The 19,895-nt window shown below is 48.9% G+C and overlaps 7 protein-coding genes across 7 annotated transcripts; 2 read left to right on the forward strand and 5 right to left on the reverse strand.

The window, feature by feature from the left end:
• Window positions 1-1,502: 1,502 nt before the first annotated feature.
• On the reverse strand, window positions 1,503-2,958 carry N7487_001329 (putative mitochondrial DNA replication protein (Yhm2)). Its single transcript, XM_056869077.1, has 4 exons — window positions 2,739-2,958; window positions 2,587-2,683; window positions 1,772-2,444; window positions 1,503-1,643 (listed from the first exon to the last, which is right to left on the reverse strand). The coding sequence occupies exons 1-4, from the start codon at window positions 2,853-2,855 to the stop codon at window positions 1,589-1,591; spliced, it is 942 nt and encodes a 313-aa protein (XP_056733861.1). The 5' UTR covers window positions 2,856-2,958; the 3' UTR covers window positions 1,503-1,588.
• Window positions 2,959-3,547: 589 nt separating this feature from the next.
• On the reverse strand, window positions 3,548-5,585 carry cit1 (citrate (Si)-synthase CIT1). Its single transcript, XM_056869078.1, has 5 exons — window positions 5,301-5,585; window positions 5,174-5,238; window positions 5,025-5,109; window positions 4,912-4,959; window positions 3,548-4,857 (listed from the first exon to the last, which is right to left on the reverse strand). Exons 1-5 carry the CDS (start codon window positions 5,409-5,411, stop codon window positions 3,751-3,753), a joined length of 1,416 nt encoding a protein of 471 aa, XP_056733862.1. The 5' UTR covers window positions 5,412-5,585; the 3' UTR covers window positions 3,548-3,750.
• Window positions 5,586-7,349: 1,764 nt separating this feature from the next.
• On the forward strand, window positions 7,350-9,968 carry N7487_001331 (Nrd1 complex RNA-binding subunit; the record flags this gene model as incomplete). Its single annotated transcript, XM_056869079.1, has 5 exons — window positions 7,350-7,500; window positions 7,579-7,824; window positions 8,003-8,099; window positions 8,151-9,352; window positions 9,456-9,968. Exons 1-5 carry the CDS (start codon window positions 7,381-7,383, stop codon window positions 9,966-9,968), a joined length of 2,178 nt encoding a protein of 725 aa, XP_056733863.1. The 5' UTR covers window positions 7,350-7,380.
• A 493-nt stretch (window positions 9,969-10,461) lies between these two features.
• On the reverse strand, window positions 10,462-11,932 carry N7487_001332 (O-acetylhomoserine aminocarboxypropyltransferase/cysteine synthase family protein; the record flags this gene model as incomplete). Its single annotated transcript, XM_056869080.1, has 4 exons — window positions 10,462-10,660; window positions 10,716-11,284; window positions 11,344-11,842; window positions 11,889-11,932. 4 exons carry the CDS (start codon window positions 11,930-11,932, stop codon window positions 10,462-10,464), a joined length of 1,311 nt encoding a protein of 436 aa, XP_056733864.1.
• Window positions 11,933-12,476: 544 nt separating this feature from the next.
• On the reverse strand, window positions 12,477-14,442 carry N7487_001333 (flavin-containing monooxygenase; the record flags this gene model as incomplete). The annotated part of the gene is made up of 2 exons (XM_056869081.1): window positions 12,477-13,723; window positions 13,782-14,442. The coding sequence occupies 2 exons, from the start codon at window positions 14,440-14,442 to the stop codon at window positions 12,477-12,479; spliced, it is 1,908 nt and encodes a 635-aa protein (XP_056733865.1).
• Window positions 14,443-15,315: 873 nt separating this feature from the next.
• Window positions 15,316-16,064, forward strand: N7487_001334 (uncharacterized protein; the record flags this gene model as incomplete). The annotated part of the gene is made up of 4 exons (XM_056869082.1): window positions 15,316-15,539; window positions 15,595-15,684; window positions 15,749-15,849; window positions 15,913-16,064. 4 exons carry the CDS (start codon window positions 15,316-15,318, stop codon window positions 16,062-16,064), a joined length of 567 nt encoding a protein of 188 aa, XP_056733866.1.
• Window positions 16,065-17,564: 1,500 nt separating this feature from the next.
• N7487_001335 (uncharacterized protein) lies at window positions 17,565-19,784 on the reverse strand (the record flags this gene model as incomplete). The annotated part of the gene is made up of 1 exon (XM_056869083.1): window positions 17,565-19,784. The coding sequence occupies one exon, from the start codon at window positions 19,782-19,784 to the stop codon at window positions 17,565-17,567; it is 2,220 nt and encodes a 739-aa protein (XP_056733867.1).
• Window positions 19,785-19,895: the final 111 nt, after the last annotated feature.

Raw genomic sequence — 19,895 nt, forward strand, 5'->3', positions numbered from 1 at the left:
GATAGGAGTCCCCTTATAGTTTATCATTGAATTATCTGGTTATGGGAAACTTTATACTTCATATTTATTCACCAGGCGTATCATGTAGGCAAGGTGAAGTAATAAGGTCAAATTCCGACATCTATGACGCCATGACAGTAGCTTCTCCATGGCGGAGCTCAGTTGGATAGATGGAGTTTAACATCAGCTCATTGCTCTATGCTCTAGTTCTATGTCCCCCTGTTGGTACTATGGCCGATAATGAGACGCTAGGTATAAAAGGTTATTGTCATCATACAATATCTACATATATATATATATATATATATATATGTAGATATTAAGTAGGTCAAGGGAGCAATCAAAATCCTACGAGATGCATGTACATAGCGCCTGATCTTGAAAATTACAGGGTCTGTCTGCAATTTAGGATCAACCCCAACTTTGTTAAACTCAACATCTGCAAAACGCAAAACGCACAACTGAAAAAAACTTCAATTCAACGGCCCACCTCCACACCAAAAACAACCCAATTGAGCTAACAAAAGCCTGATATCCAGATGAATATGAACAAAAACAAAAAGAACATGATAAGAGTGGGATTCGAACCCACGCCTCTTGCGAGACCAGGAAACTATTGCTAGTTGTGGAGTTAAGGTATACCTTAACCTGGCGCCTTAGACCAACTCGGCCATCTTACCAATTTGATGGAAGATGGAAGAGAATATGGCTATATAAACAGAAACCAAAACAGAGACCAACATGGAATGCACTACGGAGTATGTAGTGACCCGGATCTCCAATTCTCCATACTTTTTTTCCCTTCGGAAATATGTGCATGTGGAATCTCGGCCGACACCCGGAATTAACCCGAAAAAAAGTAGGCATGAGGGAAACCTCACCGCAATCTGTATTCTACATGAAATAGCCGACGGATAGGCGGAATCCCATATGAATGCATGTTCCTGATTTCCATAACCCGAGGTCTAAGCCCGCATTGGCCCACTACACCGAATAGACGCTATATACGGCAAGTCTCATGCAAAAGTGGCATGGATGAATTATCTAGCGTAAACTCTGGGATCTAAGGGAAGTCATGATAGACACCGGATTCTCTCTGTTTAGGATTTGGATAGTATCGGTTGTCGGGTTGAAGAGGTGAAATGGCCGATTCACGCACCGAACATCGGATGATGTTTTTGTCTGGGGTTTTGAGCCCACTAAAACCGGGGTTCGGTGGCTGAAATTAAATGCGGAGAATTAAATGTTTATCATAAGGTGCCCCTGCATTGGTTACGGAGTATTGCCCATGTAGGTGTAAATCGGAATTGTAGTTCCGGTGTTTAATTGGGAATCGGAGGATAGAGCGATCATGAGATTATGAGATTGATACAGATTCATACAGATTCATACAGTTCAAGGGAACAAGACACACCCAGGTAAAAAAAAGTATGAGGAAAGCCGCAAATGTATTCAATGGGTATCGGGTCTGTCCACAGGACCAGACTAATTATGAAGTTATGAGAAAATGCATCTAGACTAAAAACCAAAAAAAAAAAACTTCCATTCCGAAAACCACTGCACGGCAGAAGGGTATCTCAAACCTTCTCTAATGCTTCGCGGTGACACTGTCGCCGGTCAGTTTTTCGACTGCTTCTTTGGCCCTGTTCGGTAGAAAGGAGATCTGGTTAGCCCGAGGTTTCATATGAAAAAAAGGGAAAAAAAAAGGCGGAGCACCATGACAACAGAATAACGGGAAAAGGGTGGAGAATGGGGGAAGCGGAACACTTACATGTCACCAAGAGCAACCATACAGACGGTCTGCCAGATGCCCAGACCGACACGAGGAGCCACACCACGGTAGAGACCACGGATGCCGTTGCTGTCGTAGATGTACTTGAAAGTCTTGCCGACGGTCAAGTTCTTGGGGCGGTTAGGGTCAGGGGTCTTGCTCTGCATCTCGACACGGATAACCTCAATGGGCTGGTTCCAGGCGGACAGACCACCACCGAGACTGGAAGCCAAGATCTTTTCCGCAGCGGACAGCTTAGCGCCTTCCTCCTTGTTGGCAACCTTACGGATAGCCGACTCAGCGAGACGGGACAGACCGAAACGGGAACCCCAGTTGGTAGTCTGGCGAATGGCGACGGCATTGACACCACGGTTGATACCGCGGATACCCTCCTTGCGGTAGATATCCATGAAGGTCGCGAAGGTGCCAGGGGGCTTCACACCGTCGGCGGCCATCTTGTGCTTGGTAATCTCGACAGTCTTCATGCAGGTGCAGAAGCCCATGGTAGCGTAGGCCTGAGCGACACCGCCAGCCATACCACCGCTGATACCGGCGACAAAGTCATTGGCACCGAAGGTACGGGCGTAGTATTCGGCCTCGGAGGCGACGAAGAGGAGAACCGCACCCTTGGTGGATGCCTCAATCCAGGCCCACGGAATGAGTCCCTGGTAGTCTAAACATCCGATCTCGCAATTAGTTTTGAGTTCCTCACATCTGGCGGGTCCGGCGCCCCCACGCGCTAGCTAGGGCAGGTCGGGGGAAGTTGGAAGCGGGTATTGAATATATTCAGAAGCGGGTATTGAATGGACACTTACAACCGAAAATGCCGCCACGGCCCCAAATCCGACCCATAGCGCCCACGAAGCTATCGCCCCGGTTTGCGGCCATGGTTGTCTTGATCACCTCCAGCGGCTGGGGGGGATGGTTAGTCTCCCTTGTTTACTAAATGATTGGAAGTATGCCATACCTGTCCCAATGATGTAACCTCGAACAAATTCAATCCTGCGCCCAGTAGCAAGTTGCTGAACTTGACGGGCTTCTTCTCGAGCTTAGGGGCCGAGGCCACGGATGTAGTTGTAGACATTCTGGGATGATGGATGCGCTGAAAGGGGCCCTGACCAAGGGATATAGGGGGCTTCGTGCGTTTTAAGAAGGGGGGAAAGGACTAAGAAAGTCAAAAAGAGGATGAGATTTGTAAGTGGGAAGTGTGAATGGAAGAGAAAGAAGAGAGGAAGGTAGATTTGTCTTATAGGGTCGGGGAAATCAAAGCTTTGGGGACAGTAAGCTGGGGGGAGGACTCGTACCTGGTACATCGGATCTCCAGAGTTTCCACTCATACCATTGGGTACTCGGTACCTCCCATACCGGAAGGAATCCACCAGCGTAATTCGGAGTTCACAAAGGACAGACTATATTTGTTTATTTTTATTTATTTATTAATATTATAATATATTTGTCTTTACTTTTTACAATATATACATCTGTATACATCTGCATACATCTGTATACAATTACAATTATATGTATTCTATCTAAATAGTTCTCTCCGTTGACATGTGGAGACGTTGAGTGTTCCCAACAATATCCGCATGTGATTGATTCAACACAGGTAGTCGTCAGACCGTGTGATATCCTACGCTGTACCTTTTGTCCCGCATTTAGCACTTGGAGACTTTTCACCGATATCTACGTATGTCGGTATCTACATATGTATGCACGCCATATGTAGCTGTGTTCTGCATACACCAATACTAGATGGAAAAATAAAAAATAAAAAAAATAAATGGAAATCATAAATGATTTGACATGGAAGTTCTGTTACAAGGCCCGCTCGAACCGATCAAGTCCCTATCATACAACATGAAAATAACCAAAGACTCTCTCGGTCAAACAAAGGAGATAATACAAAATGTCTAACCCGGGTTTTCAACGGGCCCCAAGGATGATATTAAAAAAAGGAGATGGGAAAATTCATGCGCTTAAAGCTTAGCACCAACCAACTTGGCGTAGGCCTCAGTGCTGAAAGACTTGGGGCGCTCAATGGGCATGCCAAGAGCACGGTCGATGATCAGCTGGGGAAGGACACCAATGGCACGGGACACACCGAACAGAACGGTGTAGTAGTTAGCCTCGGTCAAACCGTAGTACTGGAGGAGGACTCCAGAGTGGGCATCGACGTTGGGGTAGGGGTTCTTGGTCTTTCCGTGCTCGGTCAGAACGCCGGGGGCGATCTTGTAGACCTGGCTGACCAGCTTGAACAGAGGGTCATCGGGCAGCTTGCGGAGAGCAAACTCGCGCTGGGAGACGTAACGGGGGTCAGTCTTGCGCAGAACGGCGTGACCGTAACCGGGGACGACCTGGCCGCTGTTAAGAGTGGACCAGAGGTAGTCCTTGATGGACTGGTCACTGATGTCGCTGCCGACGGACTCCTTCATCTTGGTGATCCAGTTCAGGACCTCCTGGTTAGCGAGACCGTGAAGGGGACCGGCAAGACCCTGGAGACCAGCGGACAGAGAGAGCATGGGGGAGCTCAGGGCACTGCCAACCAAGTGGGTGGTGTGGGCGCTGACGTTACCACCCTCGTGGTCGGAGTGGATGGTCAGGTACAGACGCATCAACTCAACGAAGTCCTTGTTGCCGCCGAAACCAAGCTGGTTGGCCAAGTTGAAGGAGTAATCCTTGTCCTTCTGGACAGGGGCGACCTTGCCATCTTTGAAGACGTTGCGGTAGATGCGGGAAGCAATGGTGGGCAGCTTGGCGATGAGGTCCATGGAGTCCTCGAAGGTGTAGGTCCAGTACTCCTTCTTGTTAACACCCTTGGCGTAGGCCTTGGCGAAGGCAGACTCGTGCTCGAGAGCGGTCACGGCGAGAGAGAACTGGGCCATGGGGTGGAGGGTGTTGGGGCAACGGTCGATGAGCTCCTCAACAAACTTGGGAACATCGGAGCGGGCAGCCCACTCGGCAGACAGGTTACGGACCTGCTGCTCGGAGGGGATCTCGCCGGTCAACAGAAGCCAGAAGAGACCCTCGGGAAGGGGCTCCTCACCACCGGGGGCCTTGGGCAGGAGCTTTTGGCACTCGGGGATCTAGAAATAATAGTGAGCAAGCAGGAAACAATATCCGAGTCGATCAGAACCTACAGTGTAGCCACGGAAACGAATACCCTCCTCAGAGTCGAGGACGGAACCCTAGTAGAAAAAAAAAGGTTAGCGTCATCATTTGCCAAGGGGCTGTGAAATTTCTCTCAACTTACCTCCCAGACGAGGGACTTGATACCACGGGCACCACCGTAGGCCTGGTCGAGGGTAACCTCACCAATGACCTTGTTACCGTGCTCCCTAAAACGATTGAATACCGTGATTAGCTGGTGTTTGATTTTGAATAAAAGGGCGCGTCACATACTTGCGGAGCTTCTTAACCTTCTCGATCTCGGCGGGCAGGTTGTCGGCGAAGGTGTCCTTGAGGGACTAGACAATCAAATCAAGTTAGCATTCCGTTGAAGTTTGGTTGAATCTGAAGAGTATCATACCTTGGTCTTAGCGGAAGAGTAGCAGCGCACGCCATTGAAGGCAGCGGTCTGCACCGGCTTCGCGATGGAAGACCGGAGAGCGGTAGTACCGATTCTGAGAGAAGAAGCCATGTCGACTCAGACAGGATATATGGGGATGGGTAATATGGAGGAAATGGAGAAGTGGTCACAAAGCCTGGGGGAGAAGAAGAAAGAAAGGAAAGAATTCGGGGAGGAGCTCTTTTGCGCCTGGAATTTTCTCGGTTTTTTTCCCATTTGGCCGTATTACAGCCGGTACGGTCGGTACGGTAACTGGGCCACTTTCGGGACGCCGTGGAAGCTCAGTCAGCTATAGACAGCTCCCCCGAGGTCGTCTCTACTGTAATTTTTCCCCCAACGGTACGGAAGAGCACGGGCTCGGGCTGCCGGCAGATCTGTGATGCTCACTACGTAGCGAATTGCGAAATACGGGAATTTTGATTTGGGATATGTGTTCTTTTCCACTACAACATATATACTATAATAATGCTACATATGTAGATATCTACCTAGATATTGTAGATCTAAGAGATTCTGTTTATATAAGATGTCATAATAATAGATAGGTATCAATTTACTCCGTACTATTTAATCATTTTCAATCATATACGTAATTAAAATCCTCCCACATTTTGCCCCGGTTCTAATGTTTCTAAATTTCGCGGGCGGTACTCCGTACTGCAAATACACTGAGCGGCAGGTAATGACGTCGAAAAGTCGCCATTTTCTTCCGTGCCGCCATCCGTCCGATATGGAAACCCTCGGTAGGACCTTATCAGATGGGAATATTATACTACATACTCCGTGCACGTGGATGCCATAATGAATTTGATGCTATGACCTCGAGTAGATACTTGTAGATCGGAAATTCTAGGGCTATCGTTGTACCAAAAATATGCCTGTTGTACAATGGCCTTTTCTAAAATGGTTCACCGAGGTCGGGAGCTATAAGGCGGGAGCCGGGGGCAGAAATGCATTGGCAAAAAGGGATATGTCCACGGGTCCCTCGGCTCATCAGCTGTAATCAGCTGTAATAATAATGTACGGAGTATGGAGTATGTTGATGCTGTGCTTTATTGTTATTATTATTGTTGTTGGGTCAACCTTCCATTAGAATCAAAAGGTCTTCAATTCCCATTGTTTTAGTAGGCTTTAATCATTACTTCAAGAGAGAGCTCATAATTATTCCAAGGTTGCCTCCACCATATATATAACCATCAAATATGATACAAAAAAAAATAGGACTTGGTCACCAAATGCAGAACCTCATTCAAGGTTAATACTCCGTACTTCAAAACTCAATGTTTATTGACACGAGCCTTGCAGTTGTTAGGGGTTGACAAGTCACCTCGGCCTCTCTTTTAGCCGCCTTGTTAGGTCTTCAACTCCACCTGGGCACCTCCAGGGCTGGGCAGGTATGCTTTGTAAGACCAAAAGCCTCCGGCTACGGATAACAACCAAAGATGCAAATTGTAATCAGCACGTGATTAAAATCCACGATAGGACTAGCGCCAGTCGCAGAGTCTGCTTGTCCCCTTTGATGATCCTTCCATTAATCCTCATCTTCATCCCCCCCCAATCTCAGCATCTTTTTTCTTTTCGATTTCATCAGTTTTTCAACTTCAGTCCACTCGCTGACTGCGCTGGACTTCACTGGATCCTCTTGGACTCCGTAAACCCTGATCTGGTTTTCTCTGGGATCTCACTGCAAAAGACGCTCTAGGCTGTACATCTCCCGTACTCCCCGTACTCTCGTACTCGGCGCCAGGCAGCCCCTCCTGGACACAAATATCGCTAGGCTGTATTCCAGCTGTAGGCGGCTATTCTCTGGTCGACAGTGAATGCGCTCGTGGAGTCTGTAGTGAAGAAACCGCCAGGGACTCGATTAAACATATTTTTTTTTTTTTTCATACCGAGAGATTGTCCGTCGCGTCACAGAGCGCAGTAGCCGGGACCTCTCGATTGCTTCCTCCCATCTGCATAAAGTCTTGACTGGGAACTCTTTTCATTCTTTCTTTTGCGACTCCCCTCACACGTGGACTTCACGGTAGTATTTTCCGCCATGTCTTCTGCAGTAGCTGAACTGGAGAATCTTCTCCAATCTATGCTGGCTCTTAAGCCGCCTGGCGTATCCGGTTCAAAGATTGGCGGCATCACAAACTTGTGCAATGCCAACGTGCAGGTACGCTTGTCCCCTTTGGTCGATTGATTCATCTCATTGGTCCCGCCGTGATCCATGATGTGCTAACCCTGCCCACAGAACGAATCAGTTCTCATTCAGAAAATTTACACTCACTTCAAGAAGGCCCCGGGCTCCCACAAGCTGGGTGTACTCTATGTGGTAGACTCAGTAACTCGGCAGTGGGTAGAGGCCGCTCGCAAAGCCGGCCAGGTTCCTGGCGGCGATGCGCCGGATGGCACTTTCGCCGCCGGTGTTAAGCGTGTCACTGATCTTTTGCCCACCTTGATGACAGACATCATCAATAATGCTCCCCAGGACCAAAAGGTACGCAATAGGACATACCTGTATCATGATAAACCTCATACCCCAGCCTCGCAGCCTTGGCGTTGGCCAAGCCTTCCACATTGTATCCTTGTCTTGATGTACTTCAATCCGAAGATCATGTCGACCTTGACCAGACCGTTTCGAACATGTAACTCACCTATACTTTGTCACGATTTAGGACAAGATCAAGAAGCTGGTCGACATCTGGGAACGTGGTGCGACTTTCCCAGGCCCCATGCTCATTTCATTCAAGGAGAAGCTGAACGCTGCTCAAAGTAAGTCCTCAAGGATAGCAATGTATGTCGACGATACTAACAACTCACTAGACGTCGAATCGAACACCCCCGAAGGATCCCCCGCACCGAACGCCAACCCGATCGGAATCCCGCAACAACCAGCAGCACCTGACACCTCGAGCATCCTCAAGGCTTTGGCCGACATGGCCAAGCAGAACACTACCGCACCTGCTGCTCCTTCGGCTGTTGCGCCGGCCAACCCTATGGGTGCCTTCAACTCAGCCTCTGTGACTCCTGCCAATGACCCGAGCTCGCACATGGCTGCTGCCATGAATGCACTTGGTGCCGGTGGACCTGTCGCGCCTCCCTTCGCGGGTATGCCCGGCATGGCTCCAAACCCTGCCCTCCAGCCGCAGAGTCAAAGTGGAACCCCGATCTCGATGCCCGCCGCGAACCCGTTGACCGCGATGCTTCCTCAGGCTGCGCAGCCTCCCGCACCCGACTCGAACGCCATGGCACAACAGCTCCAGCTTCTTCAGATGCTCGCAGCCCAGGGCATCCCTCAGGACCAGTGGGGTACTGCCTTGCAGCTCTTCAGCATGACCAACAATGGTGGTATGGGCGGTATGCCGGGTATGCCTGGAATGCCTGCGATGCCTGGAATGCCTGCAATGCCTGGAGGACCGATGGCTGGATTCAACCCGATGCAAGGACAGAACGTTGGTGGATGGGGTCACTCGGACGCCCAGAATAAGGATGATCGTGGCCGTGAATACCCTCGCTCGCCGCCCACTGGATATCGCCGCCGCTCTCGCTCTCCAGGCTGGGATAGGCGCCGTACTGCTTCGCCGCCTCGCCGTCGTGACAGCCCTGTTTATGGAGAATACGGTGAATCGCCTGGTCGTCGTGGCGACCCGCGTGATGCACGTGGCCGTCGTGGTAATGAGTATCGCCAGCGTAGCCCTCCTGGCGGCCGTGGTGGTAGACGTCGCTCGCCTTCGCCTGCTCGTAACAAGGATCCTAACCTGCCCCCTCCTGGACCCAAGTTCATTGAATGGGACTATTCGATTGGCCAGGGTATGATCAAGGTCTTGAGCCGAACTCTTTTCGTTGGTGGTGTTACCTCTTCCGAGGCTCACCTGCGTCAGCTCTTTGGTCAGTTTGGTGTTGTTCAAACTTGCATTGTCAACGTGGACAAGCGCCACGCTTTTATCAAGATGGTTAGCCGTACCGATGCCATGCAGGCACGTGATGGAATGGAGTCTTACCGTACTGGCGAGATGCAACTCAGGGTAAGTCTTTTTTCTTCCTCTTTTTTTTTTTTCTTTCTGGTTATCCCTCCGCGGGATGATTAGATCTTATCTTTGAATGTTATCACTGACCTTATCATTATAGACTCGTTGGGGTGTTGGCTTTGGTCCCCGTGACTGCAGCGACTACCAAACTGGAGTTAGCATCATTCCGATCGAGCGCTTGACTGAGGCTGATCGCAAGTGGATGCTTTCGGCGGAGTATGGCGGAACTGGCGGACGTCCCATTGAATCTGGAATGATTGTTGAGGAGCCTGACATTGAAATTGGCGCTGGTGTTTCTTCCAAGGCTATCAGCCGTCGCATCGCCACTGACACTGGCGGCAAGCGGGGCCCTATTTCCACTCGCACCAACCCTAACACCCAGGATACTCGTTTCGGCGGTCGCCGTCCTGAGCGTGATGGATACGGTGGTGGTTCTCAGATGGGAGGTGGTGAACTTGACATGCCTAACATGAGCAATCAGGGAGCCGCACCTGCAGTTCCTTCGTATGGTTTCAACTTTGCCAGTATGCCCATGCTGCCTCCCGGATTCATGATGGGTGGTCAGCCTGGTATGCCCGGTGCTCAGCCTCCTTCCGGTGGCCAGGGCAACTGATTTTTCTTGATTCCTCATTGATGCGTGCATATGGTCCAAATGGACTGCGCGCACCGCGCATGGCAAAGGCGTTGGGGGATTGGACTTACTCTTTTTTTATTTTATCTCGAGGCATATCATTTGGCGGGTGGAGGTTTTCGTTTTTTTCTGCACTTCTCTTACCTTTTTAATTTTCACAGTTGTGCATGACGTCCCGCCAATGGTGATTGAAATAGGTGGACACATTCAGATGAAACAAATTTTTACGAGAATTCAAATAACTCGTTAACATGACTTCAATGGTTCCCTTGTGATTGTAGGATCTTTTCGGCTCAGCCTTGCGATTTACCTATGGCAAATCTACGGACGTGCCCTACTTGTAGTCTTTATATTGTAAAAGTGTTCGTTGATATCGTATCGAGGTCATAACTATGTTTACTATGTCGGTATGTAGTGTCCTTTCCGGTGTATTCCATCTTCATACACGAGAATATACATCCATGTGTCAGAACCTTTAAGCAGTACGGTCCGGCAGAGCCTTGGATGCCTGGAACGACTGCTCAAAGTCAGCAATGATGTCGTCAATGTACTCCGTACCAACTGAGATGCGGATTGCGTCCTCCTTGACACCAGAGTCACGGCGTTCCTGCTCGGTGAGCTGCTCATGGGTAGTGGACCAAGGGTGGATAGCCAGAGTCTTGGAGTCGCCGACACTGCCTTGCGTTAGTATAATGTTTTCAAAGGAGAGCGAATGGGAATCAGTCATACTTGGCAAGGTTGGAGATCAACTTGAAGTTATCAACGACCTGAGCACCAGCGGCAGCGCCACCCTTGATGCCTACAGACAACACACCACCAAAGCCACGGGGCAGGTACTTCTTTGCGAGATCGTGGCTAGGGTGATCCTCCAGACCGGGGTATGACACCCAGCTCACATTCTCGTTCTTCTGCAACCATTTGGCCAGGGCGGTAGCGTTAGTTGCGTGTCTCTCGCAGCGCAGACTGAGAGTCTCCAGGCCGAGGATCAACTGCTGGGCAGCGAAGGGGTTCAGAGCAGAACCAAGGTCGCGCAGGATTTCCACGCGCACTCGGATAGCATACGCAAGCGGGCCAAAGGTCTCCCAGAACTTCAACCCGTGGTAACCCTCGGATGGCTCGACGAATTGGGGGAATCGGGCAGCGTTCTTGCCCCAGTCAAACTTTCCACTGTCAATCACGACTCCACCAATGGTGGTACCATGGCCGCCGATCCACTTTGTAGCACTGTGCACGACAATATCGGCACCGTGGTCAATTGGGCGAACGAAGTAGCCACCAGCGCCGAAGGTGTTATCGACCTAAAAATAAGATTCGTAAGCTTTGCATCCTCATACGCTTTCTAGACAAAATAACATACCACAACTGGAACACCCTTCTCGTGTGCGGCCTTGGCAATGGCCTCGAAGTCCGGAACATTGTATCGGGGGTTACCAATAGACTCGATGTAGACAGCCTTGGTGCGGTCATCAATAGCCGCGGCAATATCCTCAGGCTTGTCACCCTGGACGAACTTGGTATTGATTCCCATGCGCGGGAACATAACCTTGAACTGGTTGTAGGTACCGCCGTACAGGTTGCTGGTGGAGACAATGTTGTCTCCGGCATGGGCGAGGGCCGAGATGGCCATGAATTGGGCAGCCTGACCGGAGGAGGCAGCAACGGCGGCAACACCACCTTCCAGAGCTGCAATACGCTTCTCGAAGACATCGACTGTGGGGTTCATGATTCGGCTGTAGATGTTGCCGAACTCCTTGAGGCCGAAGAGCCTGGCGCCGTGGGCCGAGTCATTGAAGACGTAAGAGCTAGTCGCGTAAATTGGGACAGCGCGGGAGTTTGTGGTTGAATCGGGCTCATGACTTGAGCTGTTAGATTGGTCTTTGAATTGGGAGATTGGACACTTACCCAGCGTGAAGCTGTAGAGTGTCAAAGTGGAGATTCTCAGACATGGTTCAAGAATGCGGGGAAGTTATGTGAATTTAGGACAAGACACTGTCAAACAACCCGATACCTAAGACTATTGAGATTGAATTGGAGAAAATAAAAGAAAACAAAAGAAAACAAAGAAGATCAAGTAAAAGAAGAGAAAATGGAGGGACAAATTTAGAATGGCGGGGTGCAGATGGCGTGATTTGGTGCTATACTCCACATGTTCCTCCTGTTCCTGGATCCATATGCTTGGGAGACTCCGGAGTACAAAGACAGTACTTAAAAGCTTTTAATCTATGTATCAAACATTAGTTAATATCAATCTTAGTAGCGAGTAAATATATAATATACAGAGTACAAGATATTATGGATAAGTGGGATTTTGATTCAGTCTCATTGCTAGGTCGATTTCAAATTATAAGAATACAGTTGTAGAAAGGGTTTGACTTAGGGCCTAACAAACATTGTAGTAAAGCCAGGGTTTATGTAGATGTTGAAAAACAATGTGATTTCGATAAATAAGCATATACTCCTCTCCCAATATATATCTCTGTACTCGTCCGCTTAGAATTCACCATAACGATAGATACCTTCCTCAAGAGCTTTGATCTGGAGTGCCAGAACCTTGGAATAGTATCTGGCAGTTGCCAGGTTGCCCCCATGAAAGTAGAATCCCGGGTGTCCACTATCCTGCCACATGGTCCTGATTTCTCCTTCGTTATTGTAACCCCAAACATCAGACACCTTATCAGCCACCTTGTCGCCTAGAATCGTTCTTGTTTCTGAGCGCATATTGTCGTATCCAGTAGCAAAGATGATTTCGTCGGCTTCTAGCTCAGAACCATCGGCAAATTTCAGCCCTCGAGGCAGAACTTCAGCGATTTCTTGGCCTTGCTTCACCTTGATCTTTCCATCCACGATCATTTGAGAGGCCCCGACATCGATGTAGTAACCACCGCCGCGCTGGAAATATTTGACGAATAGTCCGGCACCATTGGGACCACGATCAACCTTGAACCCGGCTTTTGCAAGTCCCTCTAGAAGCTCCTTATCGTGCTCTGCCTCTTGAGCAGTGATATGGATTTGAAGCGCCTTCATGACTGGCGTAGGAGTGCCATGTAGAAGGAGATCGGCATCTGCCACTGGCGGACCATCCTCTTCGTAAAGGCCCCTTAGACCGATCTTCCGGATGGCAGCTGAGGAGATAATGCATGTGGTCGATCTCTGCACCATAGTGATATGGTAGCCTTTCTCCTGATAATCTTGTGCGATATCGTGGGCCGAATTACACGAACCCACAACGATAGCCCTTTTGCCATGGCCATTTCTCTGGGCGCCGGGAAATTGCGAAGAGTGACAAAGAAGTTCGCCCTGGAAGTTTTCCATGCCAGGGACATGAGGCATTTTCATCTTTCCAGAGTGACCGGTCGCTTGGATAATATGACGGGGGCGGAAGGTTCTCACTTCAGTGGTTCCGTCCTTCTGTTGGCGCGAGACATTCACGATCCAGTTGGCATTTTTCTCGTCCCATTCGCACTGGGTGATAGCTGTACTGGTCCAAACATTGAGTTCTAGCATTTTGACGTAGCACTCAAAAAATTCGGCCAGCTTATCCTTTGGCGTGAAGATAGGCCAATTCGGTGGAAACTCCATGTAAGGCATATGATCGTACCACACTGGGTCGTGTAGGACGAGCTGACGATATCGCAATCGCCAGTTATCCCCGACTGACTCGTTTTTATCGATGATGAGGGAGTCTACTCCTAGCATCTTCAATCTCGCAGCCGCAGTCAAACCACCCTGTCCGGCACCTTTGAAATCAGGATCAGCAGGGGGGGTCTTGAAAATGATGATTAGATAGGAACTTACCGATGATGAGTACACTCGGCTCATGACCGTCAGTGTAAGCAGAGAAATCGGCTCTTTTTTCCGCCCAATTCTTGCGATCTGGGTGACCACCGTGCTCCGCACCTTTGGGTCTCCGATGTCCAAGAAGCTCTTCATGGCCCTTGAGCTCTTTAAGAGCAGTGAAAAAGGTGTAAATTTTCCATGTATCGTTCTGCAGCGCGAGGCGGGCGATTCCAACCGCAGAACCATGAGCCGTCTCCGCGGTGAAGAAAAATTGGATGCCTTGAACTTCGCCAGCTCCGTCAAGTGCGCACACTTTCGGAGCGCGAATGGAGGTGCTCCTGTCAACAGAGATCTTCTGGAGTCGCATACCGTCCCTGGACTCGGAACATTTCTCAAGGAATTTCACGATAGGTTCATGGCCTTGCACCGTTCGAAGCTGCCATGATAGCGCTAGATGGTCGCGCCAGAAACCGTTGTCGCCAAATAAGCTCGCTACATTGCCAAATTCGCGTTTGGCCAATGCAAGGTTGAAAGCGTTGACAAGGTTCGATGCAATCTGCTCCGGCTCACGGATGATAGTTTTAGATGGCACTGGGAAGCGTGCTACTGGTATGTTGACTGAGCCAGGCACTCCACGGATGTGCGAGGGAATGTTTTGCTGGATATCTGGGGTAGCCATTGTGGAAAGACTGAGAAAGAAGAGTCGGAATTTTCAACAATGAAACAAGAAATCTTGAATAGGAAGGATTGGATTCTCTTAGTATGGTATTTGGATGGTATGAGTATTAGAAAAAAGGGGGATGCTTGAGAAGATTTATAACTTTCTCATGGCGTCTTATTAAGCCAATCCATCTGCGCAGGTGCCCAGGTGGAAGATCTTGGTCTTTGGACTTTGGAACCGCTGAGGGGTAGAATCTTCATCGTTCGAAATTGGGAGTTTCGTCGTGGATCGGCTCCGACTTAGGATCGGCATCTATGGAGTACATGTGACTAGGACAAGTCGAATGGCCAGTTACATTTGCAGGAAAGGTGGCTCCTGCAACTGGTTGGTTATTCTTTTTACGGGGCCCCGGATCGGATGATCGACTTTGGCTCCACTACTCCAGGTTTCTACTCCAGATTCTACTCCAGGCTCAGCTCCAGGTTTAGCTCCAGGTTTCAGTCTGCGCATCCGCTCTTCCGACCGTAGTTGGTCTCCATAATAAAGGGGTTGCAATTTTAGAAGCTATTGGCATGCTGATTCGTGGGCGTTCCTCCTTCTCCATCCATCCGGCTCAATAGCTTAGGCCCATGGGAATGTAGATCTACAACATTTGAAATACAGTCTTGGAAAAGACTTTGGCTCATTTCCGGGACTCACTAGCCCTGAATAGTTGGAACACATTCGCGCGCGAGACATTATTCGGTGCACAGACGTGGGTTGCTACCCCAGAATTAGGATCAGCAAAACAAATTGCCAAGCTATATATTGCCTGGAAATCATTTGAAGCTGCTTTTCAATTCCATCTTTATCAACACTTCTATTTTCCCCCTCCTATTTTCGTCCACAAAGATGACTCAAGCCTCCGATTCGAGTAAAGCTGAGACCATGTCCAACTTTGCCAACGACGTTCAGCATGCTGAATGTGGAGATGTTACATCTCCTTCTGCCTTTGAGAGAACCAGGTCTACAGGCAGTATTATGATATCTCCGGAACTTTTTGAGAAGCTTTATTTGAATCCGAAAACTCCAGTTGCTGGGAACCTTCGGAGTATCATTGGCAATCCAACCCCGATGTATGGCAGCCTTGTTTGGATCGCCTCTGCTGGAAGCCGACTGACACCGAATTAGAGCCATCACCGGCTTCGTCATGGCCTTGACCCCTCTATGCTTTTGCCTGATGGGCTGGAGAGGAGCCGGTAATAATGGGGCCGCTCACATGTGAGTAATTGGCATCAGTCTAGGTTCATATCCGGGAGTACACGCTAACTCGCTATTTGTATAGTGGGGCGTACATTTTTTTCGGGGGAATTCTGTTACTTGTTGGTGGGTTGCTAGAGTGTATTATAGGTAACACCTTTTCATCCGTGGTGTTCATGTCCTTTGGTAGGTGATATTTATGGTCATTGTCAGGTATGTGTGTGACTAATTGCTAATGACATGATTCAGCATGCTTTTACCTTACCCTCGCCGCGACTATACAGCCCTTGTATAATGCATATGCACCCTATTCACCGTCGCCTAGTGATCCAACTGCAGGCTTACAGTCGGAGGGCTTCAATGCCAGCTTTGGTTCGTCAACTACATCGCTTTTCTTTTGAGCAAAGAGTGAACAAGAGTCTAATGAGATAAAACTTCACACAGGATTTTTCTTAGTTTGTTTCAACATTTTATGCTTTTTTTACTTGATATGCGCCTTCCGGACCAATCTTGTCCTTGTTTATATCCTTTTCACTGTGGTTATTGGTGTTGGTCTCATTATCGCGGACTACTGGTACTTGGCCGTGAAAAAGGCAGCACTGGCTGAGAAGTGCCAAATAGTGAGTCACCCTGCGGTATTCTTTTTCTTTCAATGTCTCGGTATTGACGCAATCAATCTCATTTCCAGGGAGGAGGAGCTGTACTATTCGCAGCATGCCTCGGTGGATGGTATTTACTCTTTTCTTTATTGCTTGAAGCCGTGGACTTTCCTCTACGGCTTCCCGTGGGTGACCTCTCTAGCCATGTCCCGGGATTATCACAACTTAAGAAGAGGTCAGATTGACAATTCTACCTGATACACCCGGTTGCAAAATTGCGCGTACGTACAAGACGTTCAAAATGGGACGCGAGGGATGGAGATTTAGTGAAAGACCAATGTCAAATAATGCAAAGGTGCCTCGGATGTTATAGTTTTGATTTCTTTACTCAATTTCCTTTTTCATGATATATCGGTGCAATATTTCTACTATTCTATAGCACAAGGAGTAATCCGGACATAAAATGAAAGCCTTGCTGATTTTTTGCCAAGCCACATAATGGTTCTGTAGAATGAAGCCATACAATATAGTTGTGACATCGCATTCCCGAACACGGCATTGATTGGATTACATCTTATTCCTTCTCCCTTCTCCCTACTAATATCTGCGTTACACTAAAGCTTAATTGGCCTCGTAGCATAGGTAGACTTTATTATGGTGAACTAAACTATATACATATAGCCTTGCTGATCTTCTCCATACACCCAGCGGAGCCGACTGGGAATTCGGTCCCGATCATGCGGAGCCGATTGAAGCAAGGAAGCCAAACCTTAAAATCGAAGCGGACCCGACTGAAGACACACTCTCTTTTCATGAGAGAATTTCTAGTGACATTCCCAATGATGGGGGGTGGAGGGCAAATGTATTCATGTTCATTTTCTTTACACATGTGTGAGGTGAATAAATCAAGCATATACGGAGTAGTGTGTAAATATTTTAATGTAATCCCCATATTAAACAGATACACGAATTTAACAGAGGTTATCTTGGCTCAAGAAATTAATTAGCTCAGGTTTCGGCACTTATTCAACGATTCAGATAGTACGATGGAAATAGCCTCAGCCATCTCCGACTTAGCACCCAGGAATCGGAGTGCTGTAACACAGTTATCGAGTCTTGTAACGCTTGTCTGAAGCGCCTTGCTCTCATGATCAAAGATGAAACGTTGGTACTTCTGTAGCTTTTCTGTCTCTTTCAAGTGGAATATTGAAGCTTTTGAAAATGCCCTAACGAGAAGCACCGTCCAGGGCTCAGTCAAAAGCGGGCTGTCATTGACGGCGAAATGAAACCCTGGCAATTGGTTTAAACCAATCCCCCCAAAGGCCGAGGCGTCAGGACAGCGGCAAGGTCTGCCATGTCGATTGAGCTTTCTTTCCGGATTTTCATTACCATGCAGGTGTCCTGCCGCTCTATCATGGCGTCATTGCAACCAAGTCTGTTCATATCCACGAACTCGATCAGGTCGGCCAGCATGAGTGAACCAAGATGCCAGGGGATACCAATACACGGAAACCAGCTCTTAATCCGCGGAGGGACTGAATCGTAGTGCCGCATCAGATCACGGAATAAAGCCCCGTGAGTCTTTACCCAGTAGCGATACACACGTAACGTGTGTTGAATAATTTCTTCCACAACTTGGCTGCACTCAGCATTTCTCAAAGAGTTCTGAAGATATGATATGTAACGGAAGAGAAGCACCTTGACAGCGGCTGACCTGGAAACGGCTCTCGTCACAACCTCGTACGGGCAAGGCCAACGCAGGGTTGATGCCTTCTCCGTATCCTCTTGGGCGTAGAGGTCAAGTTCCCATCGACTACTAGAGATTGGGTTCTGAATATGATGTCGCACTGCTTCCTGTGCAGCTTCGTGTTGACATTCTTCATCAGAAACAACGAGTGGCCGCTCATTCATGGATGAAGAGACCGTGTCAAACATGATTGCGAGCCAGTACAAGAGGCCGACCGTCCGGGTCTCCTCCGTGCTGAACCCTTGAGAGACATGGTCCTCTGTTTTGGTGTTGTGGTTGTGGAAAGAACCTTGAAAGCTTGTCTGGCGCGTTTTGAATCGGTATTTGAGCGCGTGGATTTTGCGAGCCCCTCGCTCTATAAACACGGGCGGTCCCCCCTGATCGATGATTTCCATGATCCGTGATGGCGTTGAAGACTTCAAACTGTTGTGCTGATCCGCAGTGCTTTGAATCTCCTCTGTGCGCGCATCAAAATATTTGTTTGATGATGGCTTCTGTATAAGACCGAAAATCAGTTCAGCGAAAACCACCCTGAAGCACTCCACGTGGGAGACATCTTGAAGCGCCTGGTTTGCACATTCCCAAACGGATCGATGTAGAGTTTGCCCAAATTCATCGTGCGGCCCTTCGTTTTCATGCCTATTTACAACCCAATGACCATCCCAGCGCCGTCCCCCTTGGGCCCACTGCGTGGCAAATGTCATAATAGATAACTCGAGGGCCTTAGAAGCCGCTTGATTTTCAGATGCAGTGAGATGAATCAGTTTTGTCAACCGGGCGGATCGGTCAAGCTGTTTGATGCGATGGTACATGCGGTTTGACCATGACACGCCCCATTCATGTGTTATTTGCCCTCCTATAACCGAATTTTGGTGGACGGGCTGGTGGACGGAGAGGTGCTCGTGCCACCTCTGCCGCATCTTGTATGGGCACGTATCTTCTGCCAACCAGCAACTCAGGTTGTTCTCTAGAACATCATGATAAATTTGCAGAAGGCTCTCAGATATGAGTAGGCGGTTGGAATTTTCCATAGCAATATGATCTGCACCAAGTAAAGACAGCGGCATGACAAAGTAGTCTTGCGAGTTTCTCAGATCTTTCCGTTTTTTGTGCCCTCTCCGTGGTTCGCTTTGGCCCCTCCCCTCCCACGCCGAAGACATGGAATAAGCGGGATTATTAGGATTGGACAAAGACGTTGGGGAGGTACCAGGAATGAGGCCCTGTGAATTGAAGTCCAAGTAGTGAGAATCGTTAGAGGCGGAATCGCCCATTTCTAAATCCATGAGGCTATCCAAACCGTTATATTCGGTCTGGTCCACGTGCTCGTTGTCAGATAGAGCTATGCCGTTCACTTGTCCCGAGTCCCCTGGGTGCGAACAATTTTCATATCCCACAAGAGCCCCCATGAAGGTTGAATGGCCAATGGAACGAGGGGGAACAGGCGTGGACAGCGCGTCCCAACCAGCCACGCTAGTTTCTGCGCGAGGCGCATGTAAGGATTCCTTGGATGCATTTTGGCAATTCACCATACCAATGGGTGTTACTGATGCCTCGATCTCATTTTCGGGTGGTTGGATTCGCTGCCTTTTGTCTCGGCGTCGTTCATCATCCAGTTCAATATTTTTAGAGCCTGAAAAGCCCTGGACGTCCGTTAGACGATGACCTTGGCCCCAGTGAGGGTTCAGACCGCAGATTTTGTTTGTCCTGATGCAGTACGAGCATGGAGAGACCAGGTCTAACTCTTTGAGATGAATATTCCTTAGCCAGCTGTTCATATTTGCGCAAGAACACCGGAAGGGATGGGTGGCAGAGAGGGGGTTGTCGGGGGAGCGTGAAACGCACCATCCTGGATTCCGATATTAAGCAATTCAGCTTCCATGAACATG

Source organism: Penicillium crustosum (genome assembly GCF_028827405.1).
Source record: "Penicillium crustosum strain IBT 35664 chromosome Unknown utg000001l_segment0_segment0, whole genome shotgun sequence".
Taxonomy (NCBI): Eukaryota; Fungi; Ascomycota; class Eurotiomycetes; order Eurotiales; family Aspergillaceae; genus Penicillium; species Penicillium crustosum.